The sequence below is a fragment of the Heteronotia binoei genome, chromosome 11 (genome assembly GCF_032191835.1).
Source record: "Heteronotia binoei isolate CCM8104 ecotype False Entrance Well chromosome 11, APGP_CSIRO_Hbin_v1, whole genome shotgun sequence".
NCBI classification, from domain to species: domain Eukaryota; kingdom Metazoa; phylum Chordata; class Lepidosauria; order Squamata; family Gekkonidae; genus Heteronotia; species Heteronotia binoei.
In genome coordinates, this window is record NC_083233.1 from 79,372,594 (window position 1) to 79,400,299 (window position 27,706).

Consider the following 27,706-nt stretch of genomic DNA (forward strand, 5'->3'; position numbering starts at 1 on the left):
CGCCTGTCGTTCGCTGGGCGAGCGCACTTTTTAGACGCGCCCGTCCCGCTCCCTCCTCCGAGGGGCCGCCGCGGCGTTTCGCCCCCGCCATGAAGTGCGGCCTGGGGGGGTCTCACGTCCGAGGTAGCGCCAAAGGCGGAGGGGAGTCGCCATTTAATCCCCCTCCCCCCCCTGTCGGATTGCCGCGTCCATTCAGGAAATATCCGGGGACTTTGGGGGAGGGGCCAGGAGACATTGGGGGCGGAGCCAGGAGCAAGGTGGTTGTGACCAGCATCATGGAACGCCAGAGGGGAGTTCTGGCCGCCACATTTAAAGGGACAGCACTCCTTTTAAATGCCTCCCCTCCATTGGAAACGATGGAGGGTGGGGGAACCTTCTTCGGGGGCTCCTAGAATTTGACCCCCTGGCCCAATTTTTTTGAAACTTGGAAAGTGTTTTGAAGACAGGCACCGGATGCTATGCTGGAAATTTGGTGCTTCTGCCTCCTTGCCTGAGCCCAAGATACACAGAGATCAATTCTCCATTATATCCTATGGCAGGGGTGGCCAACGGTAGCTCTCCAGATGTTTTTTGCCTACAACTCCCATCAGCCCCAGCCATTGGCCATGCTGGCTGGGGCTGATGGGAGTTGTAGGCAAAAAACATCTGGAGAGCTACCGTTGGCCACCCCTGCCCTATGGGAATCAGCCTCCCTAGGGAATCATGGAGTGCCCAGTGGACATTTCCCTCCCCTCCCCCCGCTTTCTGATGAGCCTGAAGGGGGGGGGGGAGGGCCTCCAAACCAGGGAATCCCCTGCCCCCACGTGGGGATTGGCAGCCCTACGCCTCAGGGAGGGATGAGCTGGAGAGTCTCCCGCTACTGCTGGGAATGACAACCCCTAATGCAGACTGGATCGAGGGCCGCCACGCTGTTTTAATACACAGCTTTATATAGGAAGGTTCCTTTTCCGTTTTGTGGTGTGAATATTCGGCCTTTCCCTGAGGGCAGCTCAGCCTTAGGCACGAGGGGCTCTTAAGGACTGGCTTGTTTGGAGTCGCTTTACGGAAATACAGAGGGGATAAATGAGGCAGAGTGCAGGAGCTCCTGAAAGACTTCACAAAATGTGGGGCAGCCTGGGAGGAGCTTTGGGGACAGCTCAAATGGGAGCAGGGGTGGTCAAACTGTGGCTCGGGAGCCACATGTGGTTCTTTCGCACATATTCTCAAAGCCCCCATCAGCTTGGAGAAGGCATTTGTCTCTTTAAATCACTTCTCCAAGCCAGCTGGCAGCTTGAATGCATTTACAGTTAAAGTTGCTTTCTTTCCACCTCTCCTCCCCATTTATTTCCCTCCCTCCCTCTCTTCCTTGTCTTGTGGATCTCATGCATGATACATCTGATTTCATGCCTTGCAGCTCTCAAACATTTGATGCTTATTCTGTGTGGCTCTTTACGTTAAATAAGTTTGGGCACACCCCCATATTAGAGAGTGGAGTGCTCTGTCTCCATGTTTAGCTGTTCAGAATTGAAAATATGTAAGGACAGATTGAGTCCCATTCTAGCTATATCTGAAGAAGTAAGCAGTGGCTCACAACAGCTCCTCCGCTGCCACAAATTTTGTTAAGTCTTTAACGCGCTCCCGGTCTCTTGCTCTTTTCTACTGCTGCAGACAGATTAGCACAGCTACCCATCTAAGTCTGTCTCCAAAGAGGGGATACAGTTGGCTATACTTTGAACTTCCAGACAAAGTTTGAGCCCAGGTGGCAGCTTTAAGACCAGCAAAGTTTTATTCTGGGTATAAGCTCTTCATGTGCTGTGAAAGCTGATGCCTAGAATTAAACTTTGCTGGTCTTCAAGGTGCCACTGGATTCAAACTTTGTCCTGTTGCTTCAGACCGACATGGTGACCTACTGGAAACTATTTGAACTTCTGCATGTCCAGGGGAGCAAGCCAAATCAGGTCTATGCAGAAGTAAATCCCATGTTATCCAATGGGGCTGACTCCCAGGAAAGTGTTCTTAGGATGGCAGCTGAGGTGTTAAAATACTACATTGAGGTGTAGCAGTCAGAGTGGCAGACTTGGAGCTGGGGAGTTGGGTTCGAATCCTCTGCCTTAAAGGTTGCTGAAATTTGTTCCACTATCCCAGCCAAATCTACCTCACAGAGTTGTTTTGAGAAAAAGTGGAGGCTGGGGGAAAGGATGTAAACTGCTTTTATTCAGTACTGGAGAAAAAAAGAAGACGACATTAGATTTTTCTTTTTAAATAAATATTTTTATGTTTTATTGACTTTAGTACAATTGGCCATTACAACATATGGATGTTGAAATTACAAATAACCCTCGCCCCCCCCCCAACCCTCCCCATCTTCTTTTAGTCTTTTCCCCTCAGCCAAGGGCACAGAGTCCTGATCTTCCACTGAATGTCCTTCCTTGCTTCTCCTGAGATCCACTCTAAATAAGGGTTCCATCTGGTCTCGATTTCCTTGACTTTATCTTCCCACGTGGAATCCTTGTTGATTGTTGCCACGATGTCAGACTGTATGTAATCAAACAAATAGCTGTGCCAGCTTTCTATTGACCATTTACTTTTATCTTTCCACCCCAAGGCGATGACCGCCTTCCCCGCTAGTATCATTGCCTTGACAAGGTTTTGCATGGGTCTACTTAGTGCCGGACTTCCTATTATGCTTAACAACATCATATTAAAGCCAATGGTTAATGGTACATTGCAGACTTTTCTAATAAATTGAATAATTTCCCCCCAAAAGGGTTTTACCTCTTCACACTCCCACCACATATGTGCAAACCAACCCTTAAATTGTTTGCAATGCCAGCACTTGGAGCTCACTCCTGGGAATATATTGGCTATTTGTGCGGGAGTTTTGTACCATTTTGTGAAAAATTTATATTCCAGTTCTTTAAATTTGGTTACTTTAATCCTTTCTAGACCATCCAAGATTTTCCCAGCCAACCCCTCTGTTAACTGACCTTCATGACTCCAAATCTTTTGTAAATGTACTATTATTTTATCTTTATTTGAAATCATTTTTCTGTATAATAACCCCACTAGACCCTTCCTTTGTTTGGCCATTACCTTATATATCTCTTCCATTGGAGTGTCTAACCAAAGCTCTCCCTAGAAGACATTAGATTTATATTCTGCCCTCCACTCGGAGTCTCAGAGTGACTCACGATCTATCTTCCTCCCCCACAACAAACACCCTGTGAGGTTGGTGGGGCTGAGAGGGCTCTCATAGAAGTTGCCTTTTCATGGACAGCTATGCGAGAATTATGGCTGACCCAAGGCCATAAGTGAAGGAGTGGAGAATCAAACCCCGTTCTCCCAGAAAAGAGTCCGTGCACTTAACCACTACACCAACTGGCTCCACTACACCAAACTAGGAATAAATAAACATTGGCTCAACCCCCCACCATGTATATTTTATTTGTATTTATACGCTACTTTTCTCTCCAGCAGGAACCCAAGCTGCCCACAGAGTCAGTGTGGTATAGTGATTGAAGTGCTGAGCTAGGATCTGCAGAGACTTAGGTTTGAATCCCCACTGTGCCTTGGAAGTTTATGGCATGAATTGGGCAACTCACATGCTCTTAGCTTGACCTACCTGACAGGGGTGTTGTGAGGATAAAATAGAGGAGAGGGAAGCAAAGGAGACCACTTTGGGTCACCATTGGAGAGAAAGGGGAATGAAATGAATAAAATGAAAGCAACAGCATTCTCTGTTTTAGTGTCACTCACAAAAACAAACCTGTGAGGCAAGTTAGGCCAAGAGAGTCACTGGTTCGAGGGCTCCCAGCAAATTTCAAGGTAGAGCAGGGAATTAAACCTGGATCAATTCCCAGATGACTGGGGAAGGCAATGGCAAACCACCCCGTAAAAAGTCTGCCGTGAAAACGTTGTGAAAACAGCATCACCCCAGAGTCGAAACCGTCTGGTGCTTGCACAGGGGACTGCCTTGATCTCTTTTAATCTAACCCCAACCTGCACACTGATGAGGCCTGAACTGCCAGCGACTAACCAGACTACTGTAACGCCCTCTACATGGGGCTGCCCTTGACTCAACTTCGGAGGCTGCAACTGGTGCAAAACTCAGCAGCCAGGCTGTTAATGGAGCTACCTGTACGGGAGCACATTCAACCTGTGCTGAAAATGTTATGTTGGTTGCCTATGGCGTTTTGGATTCGCTTCAAGGTGCTGGTTATAACCTTTAAAGCCCTTTATGGCCTGGGACCTGTCTACCTTCAGGACTGCCTTTCCCCATACACACCCCAGAGAGCACTACGTTCAGGGTCTCAAAATCTCCTTAAGATCCCTGGACTGAAAGAAGCTCGATTGACCAGCACTAGAGCCGGAGGCTTCTCGGTAATAGCCCCCACTTTGTGGAATGCCCTCCCCGAAAACATCAGGGCCCTGCGGGACCTGCCACAGTTCCGCAGGGCCTGTAAGACCGAACTTTTCAAACTCGCCTTTAATGGTTAGGGGGAGGTGGCTATTCCCTTACAGCACCAACAATCTCACTGAATTAATATAACGGAAATCAAAAGCTTGCCATCTCGGATTTTTAACATATATGGAAATGAACATATGAAGCTGCCTTCTACTGAATCAGACCCTCGGTCCATCAAAGTCAGTATTGTCTTCTCAGACTGGCAGCGGCTCTCCAGGGTCTCAAGCTGAGGTTGTTCACACCTATTTGCCTGGACCCTTTTTAGTTGGAGATGCCGGAGATTGAACCTGGGACCTTCTGCTTCCCAAGCAGATGCTCTACCACTGAGCCACCGTCCCTCCCCAATGTTTTTATAGATCTAATTTTAATATGTTTGTAAATTGCTAATGTGTTTAAACTGTCGTTAGCCGTCCTGAGCCTGTCGGGAGGGCGGGATATAAATATGATAAATAAATAACCAGAAAAGAGATACTGGAGGATGATGGACAGTTCAATGACAATTTAGTATGTCGCACTGGTGTCGGGGTGGGGTGGGGGGGAAGCTGGTTGGCACATCTTGAGGCACTGCATTCCTTAATTCGTCTTCTGGCAGTGGATCTTGTAATGTGATTACTGCATGAGACGCTGCTTCTTTTTGCCTGGATCTGCTGCCATTCAGTTTGACTGGGTGACCCTGAGTTCTTAATATAGCATCCATCTACCTATATAATGGTGCCCAATGGGCATCATGGTGCCCACTAACTCTTTTTTTCTGCTGCCTGCAAAATGTTGTTGTTGTTGTTTTTAAGGAAGTGGCCAAGGGCAGGTAGAGCGTTTGCCCAGCAAGGCTTCCCATTCACTCTTGAAGATTTGATTGTCTCTGCAGATTTTTAAAAATGTTGCTTTGGCAGCAGCTTCTGCCACATCACAAGGATCTGCACTGTGTTACCGGAGATAAACTGGTGATCGTTTCGCGGCTGGCTCCGCCTCTTGCAGCAGCCGTTTTGTGGCAGCTGTGTTGTTGTGTTTGTTGTTGTGGCAGCTGTGTTGCTTTGGCAGCAGCTTCTGCCGCATCACAAGGATCTGCACTGTGTTACTGAAGTTAAACTGTGGTAATCGTTTCGCGGCTGGCTCCGCCTCTTGCAGTAGCCATTTTGTGGCAGCTGTTTTGTTGCTGTGCCCACCATGCCATGTCAGAATTCCAAACCTGCCCTCAAACTCAAAAGGTTGGGGAACCCTGTTGTATAACAAAGTTTAAGATGACATAGTATGCTAACAAAATGTGTGAAACACAAAAATATGACATTGACCCAAGATTTTAATATAGGTCAGATTCAAATCCTTGCCCTTCACTTCTTTTTTAAAATTCTAAATGCTGGAAAAGTCTGGAGATTTCTTTTTAATTAATACAATACACTTAGGGTCTGTTATATAACAAATTGGACTGTTACCAATATTATTTTTCTTCTCTAGTATTTGGAAGGGCCATATATGCCTTAGCACGAATCAGCGATGAATTCTGGTTTGATCCTATTGAAAAAGGAGTAAGTAGACTTTGAGTTTAGAAACACAAATAATCAGTGGCGTGGGGGAGAGAGAATGTTGCAATTGTGACAGAATTGTGCTGGCGGGGATACATTCCTTTTAAAATACCAAGGTTTACGCAATTGAAAAGAGCCCCGTGGTGCAGAGTGTTAAAGCTGCCATACTGCAGTCCTAAGCTTTGCTCACAACCTGAATTTGATCCCCGGCAGAAGCTGGGTTTTCAGGTAGCTGGCTCGAGGTTGACTCAGCCTTCCATCCTTCCGAGGTCAGTAAAATGAGTACCCAGCTTGCTGGGGGGGAAAGTGTCGATGACTGGGGAAGGCAATGGCAAACCACCCTGTAAAAAGTCTGCTGTGAAAACGTGATGCGACGTCACCCCAGAGTCGGAAACAACTGGTGCTTGCACAGGGGACCTTTCCTTTTCCTTACCCAATTGGGCATTACTTGTGAGATCACAGGATATTGAATCCAAAGATATCTGGGTTCTGTTGTGTAAACAAAAGTTCCCACACTTCGTTAGAAAACTAAATTCTTAATGCTTACTTTTTGACGCATTTTAGGATCTTGGAATATTGCACGTTGGTAGAGTCAAAAAAGTTTACAGATGCAAAATACATGTTTGCTTTAGATACAAACTGGAAAGGAAAACAATGGTTTACCTTTATGATTCATCAAATCTGGCACAGGCAAAAGGGAACTGGTGTGAACATGTATCCTGTATGGCACTGTGCCTTCAGTTTCAGCCTCACAAATTAATCAAAAAGACTGGTAAATTTTAATCTGGGATTCCAGTTTAAATTCAGTACCAACAGATTAGCGATGCAGTCCTGTGTAGAGTTACTCCAAGATAAACCTATTAAATGAAATGGGCTTAAACTGGAGTAACTCTGCATAGGCTTGTACTGTAAATCAGTTAATACTCATACACATACATAACTTGTTTATGTCTGGACAGCTAAAAATAAATGACATTTCTCTCTTTTGAATGTAATGTGTGCTACATACGAAGGGCGATAAAGCAATGGGGGTATTTCCAGATATTAAAACATGCAATCTAGCAAGCTGATAAAAAGACTTGTATCCCCAGCTTTTCCTTAGGTCAGTAAACTCTTCTCGATCAGCATATGCCTGTGTCTTCTTTTCATCAAAGTTCTTTCAACACTATTCCTGGAGAAATTCCACTGAACAGCGTCTAAATGAAAACAGTATACGACTAAAGTATAAATTAACAATAAAGGTATGTCTTAGTAGATGAGACTAATATATATCTTATATATTATACATTTAGATTATAAAAACACTGTTCTAGTTATGATTTTACATGCTATACTGTACCTGTCTAAAAATTTGTTTGACAGGTACATTAACACAAACTGTACCAATCAACCGTAATTATGTGTTTGATCTATAGGTAGTGTTTTTAATGCGCCAGACAAAACAATTAAGAATTTGTTTTTGCTGTAGCTGTTAGTCCCTTTGATAAATATATTTCATTGTCAAGCAATACTAGTATGCAATATAGGAAAGTAACAGCTCTATACCGTAGAGTTCAAACTCACACGACGCACAGATGTAGATTAATCCTATCTATTTGATAATATGCTTTTTATTTACCGGAACTGAATGTTCATTCTGCAGATTCTAATATCGAAGCTTGTCATAGTTTTTAACGGTGTCTTAAGGACTAGGCTTTGCTTTTAGGAAAATATCTTACTATTAATATCTTTTTTCTTTCAGGCAGTCCTACCTGTATTTAGGTGCTCAAATAGTCTAGAAAAGAATGTAGATAAATGCAACATTTACACAAACTTTAAAGACTGCCATGTTGTTTTTCAACTTTTCTGCAAACACGGTAGGTCAATAGTTATAATAATCTTGTGAAGCAGCTTAAGGGGCTATAGGTGAAACTCTAGGCTCTAAGAACCATACAGCTTTCCCCTGATGTTTGTAGTCATGTTTCTTAAACTCAGTGGGCTTTCCTTCCAAATCACCTTCTGACACAATGCGCATGTGTGTGGGATGTGCATGTGTATGTGTGTCTTATTCAGAAAGACTTCCAGTTCCAGATGGCTGAGTTTCCTGAAACAAGAAAGTGTTATTTTACTATTTTAGATACATTCCATAAAATAAAATCTGAAGCCATCAACATTGTAAATTTGCTGATGACACCCAGTGCTGTATTTCGTTATCCAAATTGCATGGTGATGCTGTGGGAGGTTTTGAACCAGTTCCTGATTGCTGTGTTTGGATGGCTAGGGGTGACTGAGTTAAAACTGAATCCTAACAGGAGGGAGGCAGTGTAGGCTGGGAAGGTTGAAGTCCTGAAGGAAATTATGCTTCCCCCTTCTCATGAGGTCCAGCTGATCCTCACTGACTGGATTAACAGTCACAGGGTGGGTTAGTCTAGATCCAGCTTTACTGCTGGATAAGCAAGCTAATGCAGCTGCAGAAAAAGTTCTTTCAGCATCCCTGAAGTTTTGTTGCCTTTGACAACTTCCAGTTTGCACTGTTTTCCAGTTCTGTAATCCTTGTCTTGCTGCATTGTTTGCTGGAGATCTTTGCTCTCTGGCTGAATTGCTTTTCATATTTTGTAATCCACCTTTAATCTCAGCAAGAAAGGTGAGCTACAGATAACGATGATAATAATTATAGGATGTGAGGTCGATCTGGTTGCAACATCTGTCACCCCATTGATCACCAGGGTTGATTCGGCTGATCTCGCTGTCTAGGCAGGTGTCCCCTACCTCCCTCACCGCTCCATGTGCATCCCTCCCGAAGCTATGTGCTCGGTGGAAGAGGACGACCATCCCAGATAGGAGTGTACCATTCTTTGGTCAAGGGATAATTATTATATTATCATCAAAAGTATAATAAACACTTTCCACACTTGAAATAAAAAAACCTTAATATAATTGATGCACTTGCACATTGTGTTAAGAAAAGATGAAACATCTAATGAAATGGCAATTGTTTCTTATTTAGTATATTGCACGTATAATTAAAAAGAAGAACCTGAGACCTGAGCTCTTTTATATAAAAGATGTTGAGCTCTCTGTGTCCACCAGAGAGCACTAGAGGCCACCTTTATTTTAGCAAGCGGTGCAAAAAAAGATGGACTTATCTGCATTATGAAAAGTAGGTAATAGGCATTTGGCATATCAGTAAGTAAAGGCTAATGCATATGAAGTGGTTGCTTTATAAAGGCCACTTATGTTGCTTCCCACAGAATATGAGTCAACTAAAATAAAATGGAGAAAGTAGATGGAGAAAGTAGAGAAAGAAGTACTTTTCTCCCTTTCTCACAATACAAGTACTCGTGGGCACTCCATGAAATTGCTGAGCAGTCGGGTTAGAATGGATAAAAGGAGGTACTTCTTCACCCAAAGGGTGATTAACATGTAGAATTCACTGCCACAGGAGGTGGCGGTGACTACAAGCATAGCCAGCTTCAAGAGGGGATTAGATAAAAATATGGAGCAGAGGTCCATCAGTGGCTATTAGCCACTGTGTGTGTGTGTGTATATATTTTGGCCACTGTGTGATACAGAGTGTTGGACTGGATGGGCCATTGGCCTGATCCAACATGGCTTCTCTTATGTTCTCATGTGACACAGAGTGTTGGACTGGATGGGCCATTGGCCTGATCCAACATGGCTTCTCTTATGTTCTTATGTGACACAGAGTGTTGGACTGGATGGGCCATTGGCCTGATCCAACATGGCTTCTCTTATGTTCTTATGTGACACAGAGTGTTGGACTGGATGGGCCATTGGCCTGATCCAACATGGCTTCTCTTATGTTCTTGTGTGACACAAAGTGTTGGACTGGATGGGCCATTGGCCTGATCCAACATGGCTTCTCTTATGTTCTTATGTGACACAGAGTGTTGGACTGGATGGGCCATTGGCCTGATCCAACATGGCTTCTCTTATGTTCTTATGTGACACAGAGTGCTGGACTGGATGGGCCATTGACCTGATCCAGCATGGCTTCTCTTATGTTCTCATGTGACACAGAGTGTTGGACTGGATGGGCCATTGGCCTGATCCAACATGGCTTCTCTTATGTTCTTGTGTGACACAAAGTGTTGGACTGGATGGGCCATTGGCCTGATCCAACATGGCTTCTCTTATGTTCTTCTGTGACACAGAGTGTTGGACTGGATGGGCCACTGGCCTGATCCAACAGGGCTTCTCTTATGTTCTTATGTGACACAGAGTGTTGGACTGGAGGGGCCATTGGCCTGATCCAACATGGCTTCTCTTATGTTCTTCTGTGACACAGAGTGTTGGACTGGATGGGCCACTGGCCTGATCCAACATGGCTTCTCTTATGTTCTTATGTGACACAGAGTGTTGGACTGGATGGGCCACTGGCTTGATCCAACATGGCTTCTCTTATGTTCTTATGTGACACAGAGTGTTGGACTGGATGGGCCATTGGCCTGATCCAACATGGCTTCTCTTATGTTCTTAAAATAAATAAACAAAGAAATATAGAAAGCCACTGTTATGTGGGTGCCTGCCTTGCAAATCAGAGGGTTTGCTATAGTTTTTAATTTGGGAGACCAGTTATAGGCATGGGAGGCTTTTTTTTTTAATTGCAAGACGCTGCTTAAGAACAACTTGCCACGCGGAGATACCCATTATGGAAAGCCGTTTCCACAGGTGTTGTCCCCAAGTCCTTCTTTGTGAGGGTTATACTGTGTGTCTAAATTGTAGCAGTAGTGTATTTGGATGGCTTCTTCCATAATTACATGGGGGGGGGGGGAATGCTGAATTAGCAAATAATACTATCACCACAGCTCACCTGTGGATTGTAACACAGCCAGGTAGTTAGTTTTTAACCTGACACACACAACATAAAACTAAACACTCAGTTTCATATTTCTGTCATAGGTTTAAGAGATTACTTAACATGTGCTCAATATTGTATGCAACATATGCCAATTCCAGTCAGTTTCTTCTCTCTTTAGGTGTTGTAAAAACTCATAACTTATCTTTTCAAGAATGTGAACCTTTGCAGGCTGTGTTTTCCAAGCATCTGTGTCCCAATGTACTGAAGATACATTCAAGGTAATAAAACAAATGTCATATCATCAAGCCGTGTAGCTTTTGCCCACAGATTATCACGGGGTGGCCAATGGTAGCTCTCCAGATGTTTTTTTTTGCCTACAACTCCCATCAGCCCCAGCCATTGCCATGCTGGCTGGGGCTGATGGGAGTTGTAGGCAAAAAACATGAGAGCTACTGTTGGCCACCCCTGGATTATCAGATTTCTGAGCAATACCCCTGAAGCAGATTTTGAAGAGGAGTGGTATAAATCTGAATAGCATCTGAATAAATTTCAGTTACGTATCAAGGCCAGTTTATTCATGCTCCAAACAGTTAGTTCTGACAAATGCAGATAAGAGCAGGAGTTGGGCAATTCCCATCCCACAAGGTCTCCAGCTCATAAAATTTCAGTTCATCCCCCAGTATTTCTCTACAAAGTAAGATAGGAAACAAAAGATCATTTGTGATGGCCACCTGGGAGAACCGGAACTCAGGACCCTAATTTCTGTCTCTACCAGAGGAATTTAAGACATCAGAGGGGGCAGACCTATTTTACCATGCCAGCCCCTCCCACCTCTGCCTGGTGGAGAAGATAGAATGGGTAGAGAAGGGAAACTGTGTGCAGTTCTGGTCGCCGCACCTCAAAAAGGATATTATAGCATTGGAGAAAGTCCAGAAAAGGCCAACTAGAATGATTAAAGGGCTGGAACACTTTCCCTATGAAGAAAGGTTGAAACGCTTGGGACTCTTTAGCTTGGAGAAACGTCGACTGCGGGGTGACATGATAGAGGTTTACAAGATAATGCATGGGATGGAGAAAGTAGAGAAAGAAGTCCTTTTCTCCCTTTCTCACAATACAAGAACTCGTGGGCATTCGATGAAATTGCTGAGCAGACAGGTTAAAATGGCTAAAAGGAAGTACTTCTTCACCCAAAGGGTGATTAACGTGGAATTCACTGCCACAGGAGGTGGCGGCGGCCACAAGCATAGCCACCTTCAAGAGGGGTTTAGATAAAAATATGGAGCAGAGGTCCATCAGTGGCTATTAGCCACAAAAAAAATTTGCCACTGTGTGACACAGAGTGTTGGCCTGGATGGGCCATTGGCCTGATCTAACATGGCTTCTCTTATGTTCTTATGAAACAGAACAGTGCTCCAAAACAGGATCGCTTCAGGCCCTGCCTTTTATGAGAAGGATTTGGAGCATATGGTGATGGACAGTCAGGGAATTGTACATTGAGAACCATCATCTGGTAGTTTAACCTTTGTACCTCAGATACCGCTGTGGTACTCTAATCAGAATAATTAAAGATTAAGTAGAAAATAATAAGCCAAGATGAAGGTAATTCATTGGCAATTATCTTTCCCTTGAGGGCTATACTGAACATATCTGCCAATTTTTGTTAGTCATATAAAATGTAAACCTTAGCAAGTAATTCACAATCTCAAATGCTGTCACTCTCTCAAACCTCTCAGGCAGCTGTCTGACATACTGATTCATTTCCCAACTTATCAAGATGAAGTGACTTTATCTGTAACGCCACTGAAAGCTTGTTTCAAGACTTACCTTGAGGATGAAATGGGTAAGAATGTAACTGTATCGCTTTGACAAATTCAGAAAAGTGATCCATAAGAGCATTCTGTAGGCAGGAGAACGTCGAGCTGTATCCAAGGGTCTTGCATGTTGTGTGTTTGAAAGATCTTTTAGCAGTGGTATCAAGTGAGAGTAAGAAGGAGGTTTCAGGGAAGGAAATGCACTGGAGTCTGCATATGTACCCAAGCTGGAATACTATTTTTTTTTACAAGCTGGCAGAGTGCCAGGCATCCCACTCCATGATTTTACTGTTTTCTGATTAAGCTAGGTCTTCAGGCAATTTCTCTGGTAAGAACAGGAACAGGCCAGTGATTCACAAAGCCCCACAGAGAGGGACAGAGTTTCTCTTCCAAACAGAAAGAACTGGCTGACTTAGCATCAGGCAGAGCACGAAAACAGCATTTCCTCTTGCAAAGGGGTGTGATTACAGAAAACATTGATAAATGCCTGAAGGAGGCGTTCTCCTTGCCTTCCCCCAGGACCAAGCAATGGAGGAAGAGTCCCAGGCAGGTTGGGCCCATGGCAGGTAGACATGGCTCAGGACCTGTGAACTGTAAGCCAACAACACATTGATATAGCGTATAACACAACATAACTGCGATTGTTACCTTCACACTTGACGGGAGGCAGATGGGCAGCACAAAGTTCCCACAATTAGAAAAGATTCTCTTATACACTTATCTCCTATTTTGATATACATATTTATTCCTTCAAATGTTGTTTCCCCTTCATTGGACCCATATAGCTGTTGACCCTGTGTACTTGACTTGTCCCTGCTTTGTCAAAATGTCTCTGTCATGTCATATGCTAATGTGGATTTTTTTTTTTGCAATCCTGTCTGTAAGTTTGAATGGCTTCCTCCCATTTCATAGTATCTGAAGAAGTGTGTGTGTGTGCATACGAAAGCTCAGATCTTAAATAAAACATTGTTGGTGCTACTGGACTCTATAAGCCAACTAGTTAGGGCACCAGTTTAGTCACATGGTGCTAGCTTTCTGTATTAGTTTAGTTCTGTTTTGCTTTCTCCCGTATGTCTCTGCATGCAAGAAACGACACCCTCCTTAGTCTGTCTTTCCAAAATAAAGTAAAACCTTTTTTCTGCTTTAAAAGAGCCTGTTGTGTCTGCAGATCTCTTGGGTGCAAAAGGACTTGGTTAGATGCAGGGCAGCTCTCAACTGAGCAAGGCTACGGCCGTGTGTGGCTGGGTGAGGTGCGTGTTTGTGTGAGTGTGTCACAGACAGAGGCAGAAGTGGGCCAGTCAGACTCTGCCTCAGCTTTTCAAGGGGCAGGTGGCGGCAGCTACTCAGCTGGAGTGTGGGCTGTCATTCCAGGGGCAAACAATAGCCAAATGGCTCCAGAGAGGCTGGGCAACCAGAGCACTTTACCACTCCAGGGAAGCTGAGGAAACAGGGCTCTCTCAAACCACTGTTTCCCTTCTTCCTTTCCTGGAGTAACTGAGTCATAGAGAAATTAGATTTTTTAAAAAAGCGTAACCACTAGATAACGACATTAGAATTATATTGTTTATTACCGGCTTCAGTCGATACATATTTTGATGTAACAAAATGCACTGAATGGGGAGAGAACCTTTTCAAACTCCAGTACTGTTCTTTGAAGCGAGCTTGTGCAGTGTTCTGGTTAACACAGCAGACTAGGATTCGGGAAATCCATGTGCCATTGAAGCTCTTTGAGTGACCTTTGGGTCAGTTACTCTCTCACACTAGCCTACCTCCCAGGATTGTTGTTAGGAGGATGTTATATATGGGATCAGTAATGTGTCTATTATATGGAGTTCTTGCCTGGCTCATTGGAGCCTGTGGGACCGTGCTTGGGGGCTTGGGAACAACGGGGAGTAGGATCTAAATGCCTGCTGTCCTGCTCCAATCACGGCCCCCCTGCTGGTTTGAATGGTCCAATAGGACGCTAGCGCGAGAACCTGGAATGTATATATAGTTGGCCCTGGGCCCAGTAGTTAGTCTATAAGCACAGCCCTATATGATGCTGTATTGAATAAAGAGCTATGTTCACTACCACCTTGCCTCATCATTGCGTGGAACCCACTATATAGGATAAAATGGAATGAGAGAGAATAAGTTTGTAAGCTGATTTGAGTCACTAGTGGGAAGACAGGAAGGGGGGTTATGCTGTTGTGTTGTAAATAGCAGGAAGTAAGAAATGCTTCTTTGATAGCGCTGATTATCTGTTAATTTTTAAAAGGATCTATGTCAGAACATTTGCCCTGATAGTTAATATTCCGTGTTGTATTTTTGTAAATTTGATTTTGTGCCAGAACAGCTGTTAGATGTAATAAAAAGGTAAAGGTAGTCCCCTGTGCAAGCACCAGTCATTTTCGACTCTGGGGTGACGCTGCTTTCACAACGTTTTCACAGTAGACTTTTTACGGGGTGGTTTGCCATTGCCTTCCCCAGTCATCTACACTTTCCCCCCAGCAAGCTGGGGACTCATTTTACCGACCTCAGAAGGATGGAAGGCTGAGTCAACCTTGAGCCGGCTACCTGAACCAGCTTCCGCTGGGATTGAACTCAGGTCGTGAGCGGAGCTTAGGACTGCAGTACTACAGCTTTACCACTCTGCACCAAGGGGCCCTTTTTGTTAGATAATGATACACACACATATTCTATATACAACATGGAACGTATATGAAGGATGATCCACATGTTTGTTGAGTATGAGGATGCTCTAATGTGTGAATGTCCTGTGTATATACTATATATGCAAACACATGCATGCAATCCTGTATTCCTGGAATCCTCCCACTCATTTTTTGAGGCAGATGAATTGTGAGAATAGTTCATATGTATGTCCAAATTTGCGCCTAACTTCTATACGTGAAGTTGCAGGCTGACACCCTACTATACGTACTCTACTTTTAATTAACATGTGAACCACACCTGTTTTGCATACGAATGTTACATTTGGAAAGCATTTATAGCAGTTCTTACTAAAGCGTTCAGGAATTTTATTGCTTTCATCTCATGTTGTCTTGAATCTGAACAGATTTCACAAAGGCAATGCGTACTGAAATACATCTTGAGCCAGAAGAATTTGAATATTTTCAAGTTGGAGTAGATTCTGAAGTCACATTTTGCCTTAAGGAGCTAAAGGTACAACACTGATTGTATTTGCTTGATGGTTAATATGCTTCAAGTCTGTATAACTATGCTTTTCCATGATCAACTGCTAAGACTTTATTTAGGAAGCAGAACTTTAGCGTTGAAGCTGTTGAAGGGTATGGGGGCAGAGGAAGAAAATGTTTAAAAAAATGTGGACCTCTAGGAGAGATAAATCTATGACAAGCCCTGCTGGAACAAACTCAAGGCCCTTGTACTCCAGCAGCCTCTTTCCGTCTGTAGACCAACCAGATACTTCCTGGCTGACAGGGAGTTAAAATAATCCAGAAATGAGCCAGGGCTATATCAGAGCTGCAGGGGCCACTCAGCTCAGACCTTGCCAGCAATGCAAGTTGGCTTTCCGGCTGCCTCCTCCGGTAGTGACGCACTGCCCAGGTCAGAGCTGAGTGGCTCCAGCGCTTAGGGTTGCCAAGTCCAATTCAAGAAATATCTGGGGACTTTGGGGGTGGAGCCAGGAGACATTGGGGGCGGAGCCAGGAGCAAGGGTGTGACAAGCATAATTGAACTCCAAGGGAGTTCTGGCCATCACATTTAAAGGGACTGCACATCTTTTTAAATGCCTTCCTTCCACTTGAAATAATGAAAGATAGGGGTATCTTCTTTTGGGGCTCATAGAATTGGACCCCCTGATCCAATCGTTTTGAAACTTGGGGGGCGTATTTTGGGGAGAGGCACTAGATGCTATACTGAAAATTTGGTGCATCTACCTCAAAAAACAGCCCCCCCCCCCCGAGCCCTCGATACCCGCGGATCAATTCCCCATTATTCCCTATGGAAATCGTTCTCCATAGGGAATAATTGCTCAGTAGACATTCCACTCCCCTCCCTGCGCTGCTTTCTGATGACCCTAAAGCGGGGGGGGGGGGGGGGGGCTCCAAACCTGGGGATTGGCAATCCTCTCTCTCTCTAACACATACACACATACTGGGTCTGGTTCCTCTACCAGGACGTCTTAAAAAGGAGCCACGCTGCTCCCTCCCTCCCTCTCTCTCTCTCTCTCTCTCTCTCACAGACACACTTAATGAAGTACTTCCTGCTCAATTTTAAAGGCACACACCACACACACATTTTGAAAGGGACCTGTTTGCAGGTTTCTAAACCTGCCCAAGCTCAAGATCTGCATGCTGGCTGTGAGAGTGGAGCTTCTCCCAACGACCAGCTGGCTGGTGGGGGGGAAGCCTGTAAAACAGGGGGATCCCCTGCTGGGACCTGGGGATTGGCAAGCCTAGCAGCGCCACTAAGCCTTGGCTCTGTTTGCTATTGGCCCTCCAAGAACTTTCTCTGTAACTTAAATATCCAGCCTGCCCTTGGCAAAACCTCCAGGAAACTAACAAGCAGGCTAATAAATAATAGCCAGTTGTCCCATCTGCCAGAGAAAGTAACGGCAGATTTAAATCAAGTCTGTATTGCTCCATAATGTGTAATGCTGGAGGTTAATTCACATCTTTCACTTGCGTTTAGGGGCTGTTGGCTTTTGCAGACATCCTCAGTGCTTCAGTCTCTGTACATCTTGATGTTTCTGGACAGTAGGTTGATGGGAGTGAATGTTTTTGTTTGTTGTAATGGCTAAATTATTAATTGATATTGCTTAAATGAGCAGGGAACTCACTTTCTGGAAAGAGTGCTGCTTTGAGACACAGCAATTTCCTGCACAAATACAATTTTCACACAGGAAATCCGTTTGTAGACACAATAACGTGTGAATTAATCATGCCTTCACACTTGTAAAGGTGCTTAGGCCTATTGTTTAATTTTATAGTACTTTTATGAACTGCATCTAAACATATGAAGGTCCAGAAAACTTTGTAGGGGTGAAGTTTCTCCTTTCCCCCCAGTTTTTCCAACAGGAAAATTGAGAAAATTTTAGGAGCACTGAATCTCCAATTAAATATTTTCCTTTTTGAGTGAGAAAAGTCTTGTTTTGAAAAGTGTTTTTGCATTTCAGATGCACAGCATGAAAAAGACTGAAGACTTTTCTCAGTTTTTCCAGTGGGAAAATTTGTAAATGTGGTAGGGCACTGAAAAAAAACCCCTTTGATTCCCCCCCCCCCCGTTACAATGTGAAATGAAAGACAAGGTCTTACTCAAAATATGTAGTATGGAGGATTTTTTTAAAAGACAGTCATTAGATAATGATAATTTCTGGGTATACGGTAAACATATTCAAAGTTTTTAATGTAAATTTTGGCAACAATTACGTGTTTAATGATGATATATTAAAGAGTTAAAGGTAGCACCAGAGCTTTAATCCTGGTTTGACTGTCCCCAAACTGACTTTCTACACTGGAATCATAGAAACCAACTTTATGACTCTGTGATCCTGTGGTTTTAGTGTAGAAAGTCAGTTGAGGGACAGAGTGAAACCAGAATTAAAGCTCTAATGTGAAATTGGTGTTTGTCCAAAAATTCACCTCCTTTTGTTCACTATAGAATTTGCTTTCTAATTTACATTTTTTCCAAACTCTGGCCAAAATTAAGATATATATCCTAGGGTTGCCAGGACCTTTGGTCCTCTCTGGTATCTTTTATCACATCATCAACATTGGGGTGGGTGGGGTTACGCTCTAGTTTGTTTGCAAAACTCTATGGTTTGTAGCCAATTTGACCATTCTGTTTTGCCAAAAATCTAGGGTTGCCAAGTCCAATTCAAGAAATATCTGGGGACTTTGGGGGTGGAGCCAGGAGACATTGGGGGTGGAGCCAGGAGACATTAGGGGTGAAGCCAAGATCAAGGCTGTGAAGCATAATTGAATTCCAAAGGGAGTTTGGCCATCAAATTTAAAGGGACGGCACACCTTTTCAACGCCTTCCTTCCATAAGAAATAATGAAGGCTAGGGATACCTTCTTTTGGGGCTCATAGAATTGGACCCCCTGGTCCAATCTTTTTGAGACTTGGGGGGTATTTTGGGGAGAGGCACTAGATGCTATACTGATAATTTGGTGCCTCTACCCCCAAAACAGTCCCCCCCAGAGCCCCAGATACCCGCAGATCAATTATCCATGATTTTCTATGGGAATAAATCTCCATACGGAATAACAGAGTTCCCAGCAGACATTCCCCTTCCCTCCCCCCGCTTTCTGACGACCCTGAAGCGGGGGGGAGGGTCTCCAAACTGGGGGATCCCCTTCCCCCACCTGGGGATTGGCAACCCTACAAAAATCTAAAGCATCACGCAACATTGGCAGTGTGATGATTCCACTTCCAGGTCATCCCATCACCTCTTGGGCCAGCTGGGGGTGGGATTTCCTCCTGCTAGCCTGCTGGCCTGAAGTAGGGAAGCGCCAGGCAAAAGCAAGGTCTCCCCCACCCCTGCTGTGAGTCTGGCAGCCCTCTTTGGTAGCACAGGGTGTTGCAGTCTGCAGATCCTTCTCTAACGCTGAGTACTGACAGAATATGAAGACATTAATACTTTTAAATTCCAGAAATTTAAAAAATAGTACAGTTTTATTGTTATTGATGCATGTTATGTTACTAAATCAGTACAAGAAGTTTGGAAAGGAAAGGTCTCCTGTGCAAGCGCCAGTTGTTTCCGACTCTGGGGTGACGTCACATCACGATGTTTTCACAGCAGACTTTTTACCGGGTGGTTTGCCATTGCCTTCCCCAGTCATCTACGCTTTCCCCCCAGCAAGCTGGGGACTCATTTGACAGACCTCGGAAGGATGGAAGGCTGAGTCAACCTCGAGCCAGCTACCTGAAAACCCAGCTTCCGCCAGGATTGAACTCAGGTCATGAGCAGAGTTCAGACCGCAGTACTGCAGCTTTACCAAGTTTAGGCTTGATTTAAAAAAAAGTAAATATTGCACATATTTAATCCCCCCCCCCATTTTTATTTTTTCCCCACCAAAACAGTTTCAAAATTTCCAGAAATTTTATATGTTTAACTGCATCAAGTCATTCTATACTAGTAAGGAAAGTAATATTTTAGTGGCTTCCCTCCTATCAGTAGAGAGCAGAATAAGAACCTAGTTTTTTCCTCTGCATATAGACTGGGTTATGAAAATTATTCTTACTAGCAGATACTCTGTGTTTTTAATTTAAAGGCCGGTTGCTTTCAGCATTGAGGACTTGATGGTTGAAGCCAGTTTTGTTTTAGCTACCTTAACCGATATTGAAAGCAAGGAATCCTCTCCTCATTCTCCACGTCTTTCAAAAGTCCGGAAAAGGTAAGGCAGAAGTCAGCTATTTCTTTCACAATGATACCTTTAAGGTGGAAGAGGCCTCCCTGGTTCAGTTGAGGATACAATTCACCCTGGTACCTATTACAGATATAAACCCATAATAAATGTTTTCTGAATCATTGGAAGAAGGTGCCAGTTTGGGGAAATTATAAAGCCCTTTCGGTCTCCAAATACAGATTTATATTAATGGGAATAACTTGTTACCTGCCAGCTGCTATTACACAAAAGCGTTTTTCATGCTAGGAACTAACTGCCATCATCAGTAGAAGGCTCAGAACAGCAGGGTTGATTCAGTACTGTGCAGGCGGGTGACTCATCTGTTCCCAGGCTTTGTTCACATGCTGACAAGAACCCCAGGTGCTGGAATAAAAGTAGGGCTGCTGGGTCCCCGCCCACCCACCCCTACTTGCCACTGCAGGGGAAATCCTCTACAGTTTGGTGTAGTGAGTAAGTGCAAGGACTCTTATCTGGGAGAACCAGGTTTGATTCTCCCACTCCCCCACTTGCACCTGCTGGAATGGTCTTGGGTCACCAACAGCTCTCTTATCTGCGAGAACCAGGTTTGATTTCCCACTCCCCCACTTGCAGCTGCTGGCATGGCCTTGGGTCAGCCATAGCTCTCTTATCTGGGAGAACCGGGTTTGATTCCCAACTCCTCCACTTGCAGCTTCTGGAATGGCCTTGGGTCAGCCAGAGCTCTCTTTTCTGGGAGAACCGGGTTTGATTCCCCCATTCCTCCACTTGCAGCTGCTGGAATGGCCTTGGGTCAGCCAGAGCTCTCTTTTCTGGGAGAACCGTGTTTGATTCCCCCATTCCTCCACTTGCAGCTGCTGGAATGGCCTTGGGTCAGCCAGAGGTCTCTTATCTGGAGAACCGGGGTTGATTCCCCCACTTCTCCACTTGCACCTGCTGGAATGGCCTTGGATCAGCCAGAGCTCTCTTATCTGGGAGAATCGGGTTTGATTCCCCCACTCCTCCACTTGCACCTGCTGGAATGGCCTTGGGTCAGCCAGAGCTCTCTTATCTGGGAGAACCGGGTTTGATTCCCCACTCCTCCCCTTGCAGCTGCTGGAATGGCCTTGTGTCAGCCATAGCTTTCTTATCTGGGAGAACGGGGTTTGATTCCCCACTCCTCCGCTTGCACCTGCTGGAATGGCCTTGGGTCAGTCATATCTGGGAGAACCGGGTTTGATTCCCCACTCCTCCACTTGCAGCTGCTGGAATGGCCTTGGGTCAGCCATAGTTCTCTTATCTGGGAGAACCGGGTTTGATTCCCCACTCCTCCACTTGCAGCTGCTGGCATGGCCTTGGGTCAGCCATAGCTCTCTTATCTGGGAAAACTGGGTTTGATTCCCAACTCCTCCACTTGCAGCTGCTGGCATGGCCTTGGGTCAGCCATAGCTCTCTTATCTGGGAGAACCAGGTTTGATTCCCCACTCCTCCACTTGCACCTGCTGAAATGGCCTTGGGTCAGCCAGAGCTCTCTTATCTGGGAGAACCGGGTTTGATTCCCCACTCCTCCACTTGCAGCTGCTGGAATGGCCTTGGGTCAGCCAGAGCTCTCTTATCTGGGAGAACCAGGTTTGATTCCCCACTCCCCCACTTGCACCCGCTGGCATGGCCTTGGGTCAGTCATAGCTCTCTTATCTGGGAGAACAGGGTTTGATTCCCCACTTCTCCACTTGCACCTGCTGGAATGGCCTTGGGTCAGCCATAGCTCTCTTATCTGGGAGAACCGGGTTTGATTCCCCACTCCTCCACTTGCATCTGCTGGAATGGCCTTGGGTCAGCCAGAGCTCTCTTATCTGGGAGAACCGTGTTTGATTTCCCACTCCTCCACTTGCAGCTGCTGGAATGGCCTTGGGTCAGCCAGAGCTCTCTTATCTGGGAGAACAGGGTTTGATCCCCCTCCTCCACTTGCACCTGCTGGAATGGCCTTGGGTCAGCCACAGCTCTCTTATCTGGGAGAACCGGTTTTGATTTCCCCCTCCTCCACTTGCACCTGCTGGAATGGCCTTGGGTCAGCCATAGCTCTCTTATCTGGGAGAACGGGGTTTGATTCCCCACTCCTCCACTTGCACCTGCTGGAATGGCCTTGGGTCAGCCAGAGCTCTCTTATCTGGGAGAACCGGGTTTGATTCCCCACTCCTCCACTTGCACCTGCTGGAATGGCCTTGGGTCAGCCAGAGCTCTCTTATCTGGGAGAACCGGGTTTGATTCCCCACTCCTCCACTTGCACCTGCTGGAATGGCCTTGGGTCAGCCAGAGCTCTCTTATCTGGGGAATCAAACCCGGTTCTCCCAGATAAGAGTCCGCACACTTCACCACTGCACCACACTGACTCTCAACATACAAAAGAAGTCAATGTGAGCCATTTCTGAGTGTTTTCAGTCTTGCTGTTCAGAAGCTGTACAGCAGGACACAAAAAACCCCTTCTACTTATTTGCCAGCATGTTTTGAATGTACTTCATGGAAGTTTGGAAAGGAAGAAGACGCTAGCAAAATTCCAAAGTTGTTTGTTTCCTGTTTTAGTTCTGTTACTTATTTTACTTACTTTATTTGTATCCTGCCTTTCTTCTCAACGGGGACCATCATGCTCCTCTCTTTCGTTTTATCCTCACAACAAACCTGTGAGGTAGGTTAGGCTGAGAGTGTGTGACTGGCCCAAGGTCACCCAGCAAGCCTTCCATGGCAGAGTAGGAATTCAAAACTGCTTCTCCCAGATCCTAGTCCACCTCTTTAACCACTTCACCACACCGGTTAGGACTGGCTGTTGTTTTGCGATTGATAAACCTCTCTAAAGCCCTGCTTTTTATATAGTTTGTGGCATCTTGAAATCTGAATGTGTGTAAAGGAAATTAAACAATTTAGGGACTGTAAGCTCACATCTTTGAGTTTGCTGAACAATTGTATCTATGACAGAGACAGAATTCTGGCACAGCTCCAGACTTCTATGCATCTCAGACTCCTCTGGGACCGTTGGTCCTCTAACGATCCATGTTTGTCTTCTGGCTGCTTGCTTGTACACATTCTTTGGCAAGCACCTGCTTCCTTGCCACAGACAGGGTAAACCTGGGATTGGGAGCAGTCCCGGTCCCCTCTCTGAAACTGTCATCGCGTCCATCCCTTGCCCTAAGGGTGCATGTAATCCAGTTATCGCATATGTTCACTGCAGCAGGGAGGAGAATGACATCGGAGGAGGTCTGGACATTCAGATTTTCTCTAATGAATGGCCGGACCAAAACAACAGATACACTGCCCCTAGAGCCACAGACCACAGTAACACAGAAGCAACAGCTTGGTAGAGATCTTGCTGGAATGGAGCAGCTTGCATGCAACATTTCCAGCTTTCTGGCATTCTAGGAGTCCTGCATTACAGAGAAGCAATAGAGACGTCCTCATTTCCAGCACAGATGTTACAGACCCAAAGCTTGCCAGAATTACAGCACAGGATGCTACAACTATGGAGGAAGTTGTGCCAACTCACTCTGATTACAATAAGGTAATTACAATAAGATTAATTATCGTATGGCTTTGTGTGTAGTATAGCCAGATCCTAAGATTGTCTGACAGCCTGAAGTTCTAGCTCTTTTAGCATTATGCACCATTAGGTAAACTAGACTTTTTTAGGTTGAGAGAGCTTTGACTGACTCAAAGTCACCCCTCCTGGCTTCATGTGGAAGAGTGTAAAACTGAACCCAGTCCTCCAGATTAGAGTCCATCACTCTTAGCCACCACACCACTCTGGCTCTCAAGGCTAGATAATGGACTGTATCAGAAACCAAAGAATTCTCTCACCCCAAATTAAAAACAAAACTTTTTTTGCTGTTAAATCATGAAGTTAGCAGTGACTCATGAAAGCTCAAACCCTGCCACAATTTTTATTAACATAAGGACATAAGAGAAGCCATGTTGGATTAGGCCAATGGCCCATCCAGTCCAACACTGTGTCACACAGTGGCCAAAAAAGTTTATATATATATATATATATATATATATATATATATATATATACACACACACACATACATACATACACATATACACACTGTGGCTAATAGCCACTGATGGACCTCTGCTGCATATTTTTATCTAACCCCCTCTTGAAGGTGGCTATGCTTGTAGCCGCCACTACCTCCTGTGGCAGTGAATTCCACATTTTAATCAGCCTTTGGGTAAAGATTTTGGGTGCTACTTTTTCTACTGCTACAGACAGCTACCTATCTTGATCTATCTACTGGATAGGTTTTATAACCTACAGCCCTTGCCTGTGGCTGCAAATGGCTCTTGGGATCTTGCCCTTCTCGATTAAATACCTAAGTGTAGGAAGGATCTGTTAAATCGCAACTAACCTTAAGGCAGGCCTCAATGGGAACGAAACTGTTGAAAGAATTGAGGTTTCTGGAACAGAACGTTTTCGTTTCTAAATCACTGTTGATCTTGGCAGAGAAGACATAAAGGGTGTTTCAAAACTTTTAAACAGACTAGTGTCAGTATTGCAACTGGTGTTACTAAGCTCTGGAGTAGATGATGGCCTCTCTGGTATATTCTGGAAAAGCCAAAATCAGTGCTTTTGCAGAGGAACAGTCTGTTGCAGGGAGGACTATTGGGGGACACTGCGACAGATATATCAACATTTTTTCTACTGAAGTGAGCAGTGACTCATGAAAGCTCATACCCTGACACAAATTTAGTTAAGTCTTAGGGGTGCTACATATCCAATAGGATGTGATTGTCTTTCAACAGCCTGGGAGAGCCAGTTTGGTGTAGTGGTTAAGTGTGCGGACTCTTATCTGGGAGAACCAGGTTTGATTCCCCACTCCTCCACTTGCACCTGCTGGAATGGCCTTGGATCTGCCATAGCTCTGGCAGAGGTTGTCCTTGAAAGGGCAGCTGCCTTGAGAGCCCTCTCCAGCCCCACCCACCTCACAGGGTGTCTGTCTCCTGAGAGCCAGTTTGGTGTAGTGGTTAAGTGTGTGGACTCTTATCTGGGAGAACCAGGTTTGATTCCCCACTCCTCCTGCTGGAATGGCCTTGGGTCTGCCATAGCTCTGGCAGAGGTTGTCCTTGCTGTGAGAGCCCTCTCCAGCCCCACCCACCTCACAGGGTGTTTGTTGTGGGGGAGGAAGGGAAAGGAGATTGTGAGCCGCTCTGAGACTCTTCGGAGTGGAGGGCGGGATATAAATCCAATATCTTCATCTACCTCACAGGGTGTCTGTTGGGGAGGATGTTAAAGGAGATTGTGAGCCGCTCTGAGACTCTTCGGAGTGGAGGGCGGGATATAAATCCAATATCTTCATCTACCTCACAGGGTGTCTGTTGTGGGGGAGGAAGGGAAAGGTGATTGTGAGCCGCTCTGAGACTCTTCGGAGTGGAGGGCGGGATATAAATCCAATATCTTCATCTACCTCACAGGGTGTCTGTTGTGGGGGAGGAAGGGAAAGGAGATTGTGAGCCGCTCTGAGACTCTTCGGAGTGGAGGGCGGGATATAAATCCAATATCTTCATCTACCTCACAGGGTGTCTGTTGTGGGGGAGGAAGGGAAAGGAGATTGTGAGCCGCTCTGAGACTCTTCGGAGTGGAGGGCGGGATATAAATCCAATATCTTCATCTACCTCACAGGGTGTCTGTTGTGGGGGAGGAAGGTAAGGGAGATTGTGAGCCGCTCTGAGACTCTTTGGAGTGGAGGGTGGGATATAAATCCAATATCTTCATCTACCTCACAGGGTGTCTGTTGTGGGGGAGGAAGGGAAAGGAGATTGTGAGCCGCTCTGAGACTCTTCGGAGTGGAGAGCGGGATATAAATCCAATATCTTCATCTACCTCACAGGGTGTCTGTTGTGGGGAAGAAGGTAATGGAGATTGTGAGCTGCTCTGAGACTCTTCGGAGTGGAGGGCGGGATATAAATCCAATATCATCTTCTTCTTCCTCCCGTCCTCCAAACTAACTCATCTTCCTTTCAAAAATAAGGTCATATAGCATGAGTTCTAAGGACCCTTGAGCACATTGCAATGTCATTTAGCTCTTGCTCAAAATGTGCACACATAAGTTAAGCTAAAAAATGATGGTGCTGAACTCTCACACAGCAGGCAGCGTATTTCCCCCATCTCTGCATTGCTCCCTGTGGGGCCACCTAATACCGGAGACGAAAGGGCCATGGGCACATCAGCATTCAGCTTTCTTCCCACCCACTCCTACTGCATTTTAAATCCCCCCCCCTTGCTTGATAGAAATGAATCGTGATCTGCTTCCAACACAGGAGTCTGCCTCTGTATCAGATTTGGCCCTAATAAGCAGCATCACAAGGTTTTGAGGAAACGCTGCTCTGGAGGTGGTTAATTGCCTTTATTGTTTTTCCTAGTTTCGTTCTTTGTTCTTCGGAGCAGTTTCGTCCAAGGAGCAAGAGAACACTCGGATATTTCACAGTTTGGCAACAGCAAGTGACACGGAAGAGGATTTCAGCGGTGGACAACTTTCCCAAACATTTTAGCAGTACAAAGTATCTATCAGTCTGCGGAAGGTGACGGAGAATCGTTAAATAGTATTGAAATGCCAACGCAGAGCCGAGCTCCTCTTTTTGTTAGGTTTATAATTATCCCTGTTTTATAATGTTCCTAGAAGCTTCTGGAGTATGTATTATTGCTTATTAGAAAGTCAGTCATTCCAGTCAGATTATATATTTCATATACGTGTTTTGCCATGTTTGCCTTTGCAAGGAGGGTTTGCAGTGCTCGATGGGTTTTTCACTGGCGCTTCAAAGGTGACAGACCCCGTTCAGTTCCTCCAGCATCACCCCTTAATCAAAAACGGGAAGACTAGCTTCGTTCAACTGCCGTTCAAGTGTGCTTTGCATTATGAGGGCAGCAAAAAAAGTGGATTAGAAGCCTTTCCCCTCCTTTCAGAAGTGCATACAGTCTTTCCAGCAGAGAATACATTTGGCTGTTTCAGCCCTGGTAACAAGCAGTTACCCACAGCAACCTAACAAAGAGCAACTAGTCACACACTGCTCTGTGAGCTCCGCTTTTCTTTAAGATGTACTTCCCTTCAACCCCCACAGGAAAGAGAACAGGTCCTGAACTGCCATTATAATTTCAGTGTGGCAAAACAAACAAAATCAGTTAGCACAAGGGCAGGAAAACATGCAGGCTTAGGAGATATTTGTGGTTTACTATATGCTAGGCAAAATGTCTTAAGCCTTTGTATTTCATCTGCACACCTTCTACAATTAAAGAGTTGGCATTTTCCCTTCAACAGAAATCCTAATAATACAGATCCTTCGCTATTGGTTGTTATATGTCAGTATCTCCCTTTCATCCCAAGGGTCCTCCCGAGAGCCAGTTTGGTGTAGTGGTTAAGTGTGTGGACTCTTATCCGGGAGAACCGGGTTTGATTCCCCACTCCTCCACTTGCACCTGCTGCAATGGCCTTGGGTCAGCCATAGCTATCGCAGGAGCTGTCCTTGAAAGGGCAGCTGCTGTGAGAGCCCTCTCAGCCCCACCCACCTCACAGGGTGTCTGTTGTGGGGGAAGACATAGGCGATTGTAAGCCGCTCTGAGCCTCTTGATTCAGGGAGAAGGACGGGGTATAAATCTGCAATTCTTCTTGATCCATGCAGAACTTCTCTTGCACAATCCCCCTAAAAAGACTAGGAATATGCTCCCTTGCAACCTTCTCTCATGTTGATGCAGAGAAGCCCCTGGAAGATAATGAATGGACTTCTTCAGCATCAGGAGAGAATGTTATTACATTAAAC

At 45.2% G+C, this 27,706-nt stretch overlaps 1 protein-coding gene across 1 annotated transcript; it reads left to right on the forward strand.

Moving 5' to 3' along the window:
• RAD9B (RAD9 checkpoint clamp component B) lies at positions 1 to 26,638 on the forward strand. The gene is made up of 11 exons (XM_060250238.1): positions 1 to 123; positions 5,897 to 5,967; positions 7,056 to 7,205; positions 7,706 to 7,820; positions 10,944 to 11,043; positions 12,499 to 12,605; positions 15,635 to 15,741; positions 17,230 to 17,294; positions 19,814 to 19,936; positions 23,315 to 23,453; positions 26,315 to 26,638. The coding sequence occupies exons 1-11, from the start codon at positions 90 to 92 to the stop codon at positions 26,441 to 26,443; spliced, it is 1,140 nt and encodes a 379-aa protein (XP_060106221.1). The 5' UTR covers positions 1 to 89; the 3' UTR covers positions 26,444 to 26,638.
• Positions 26,639 to 27,706: the final 1,068 nt, after the last annotated feature.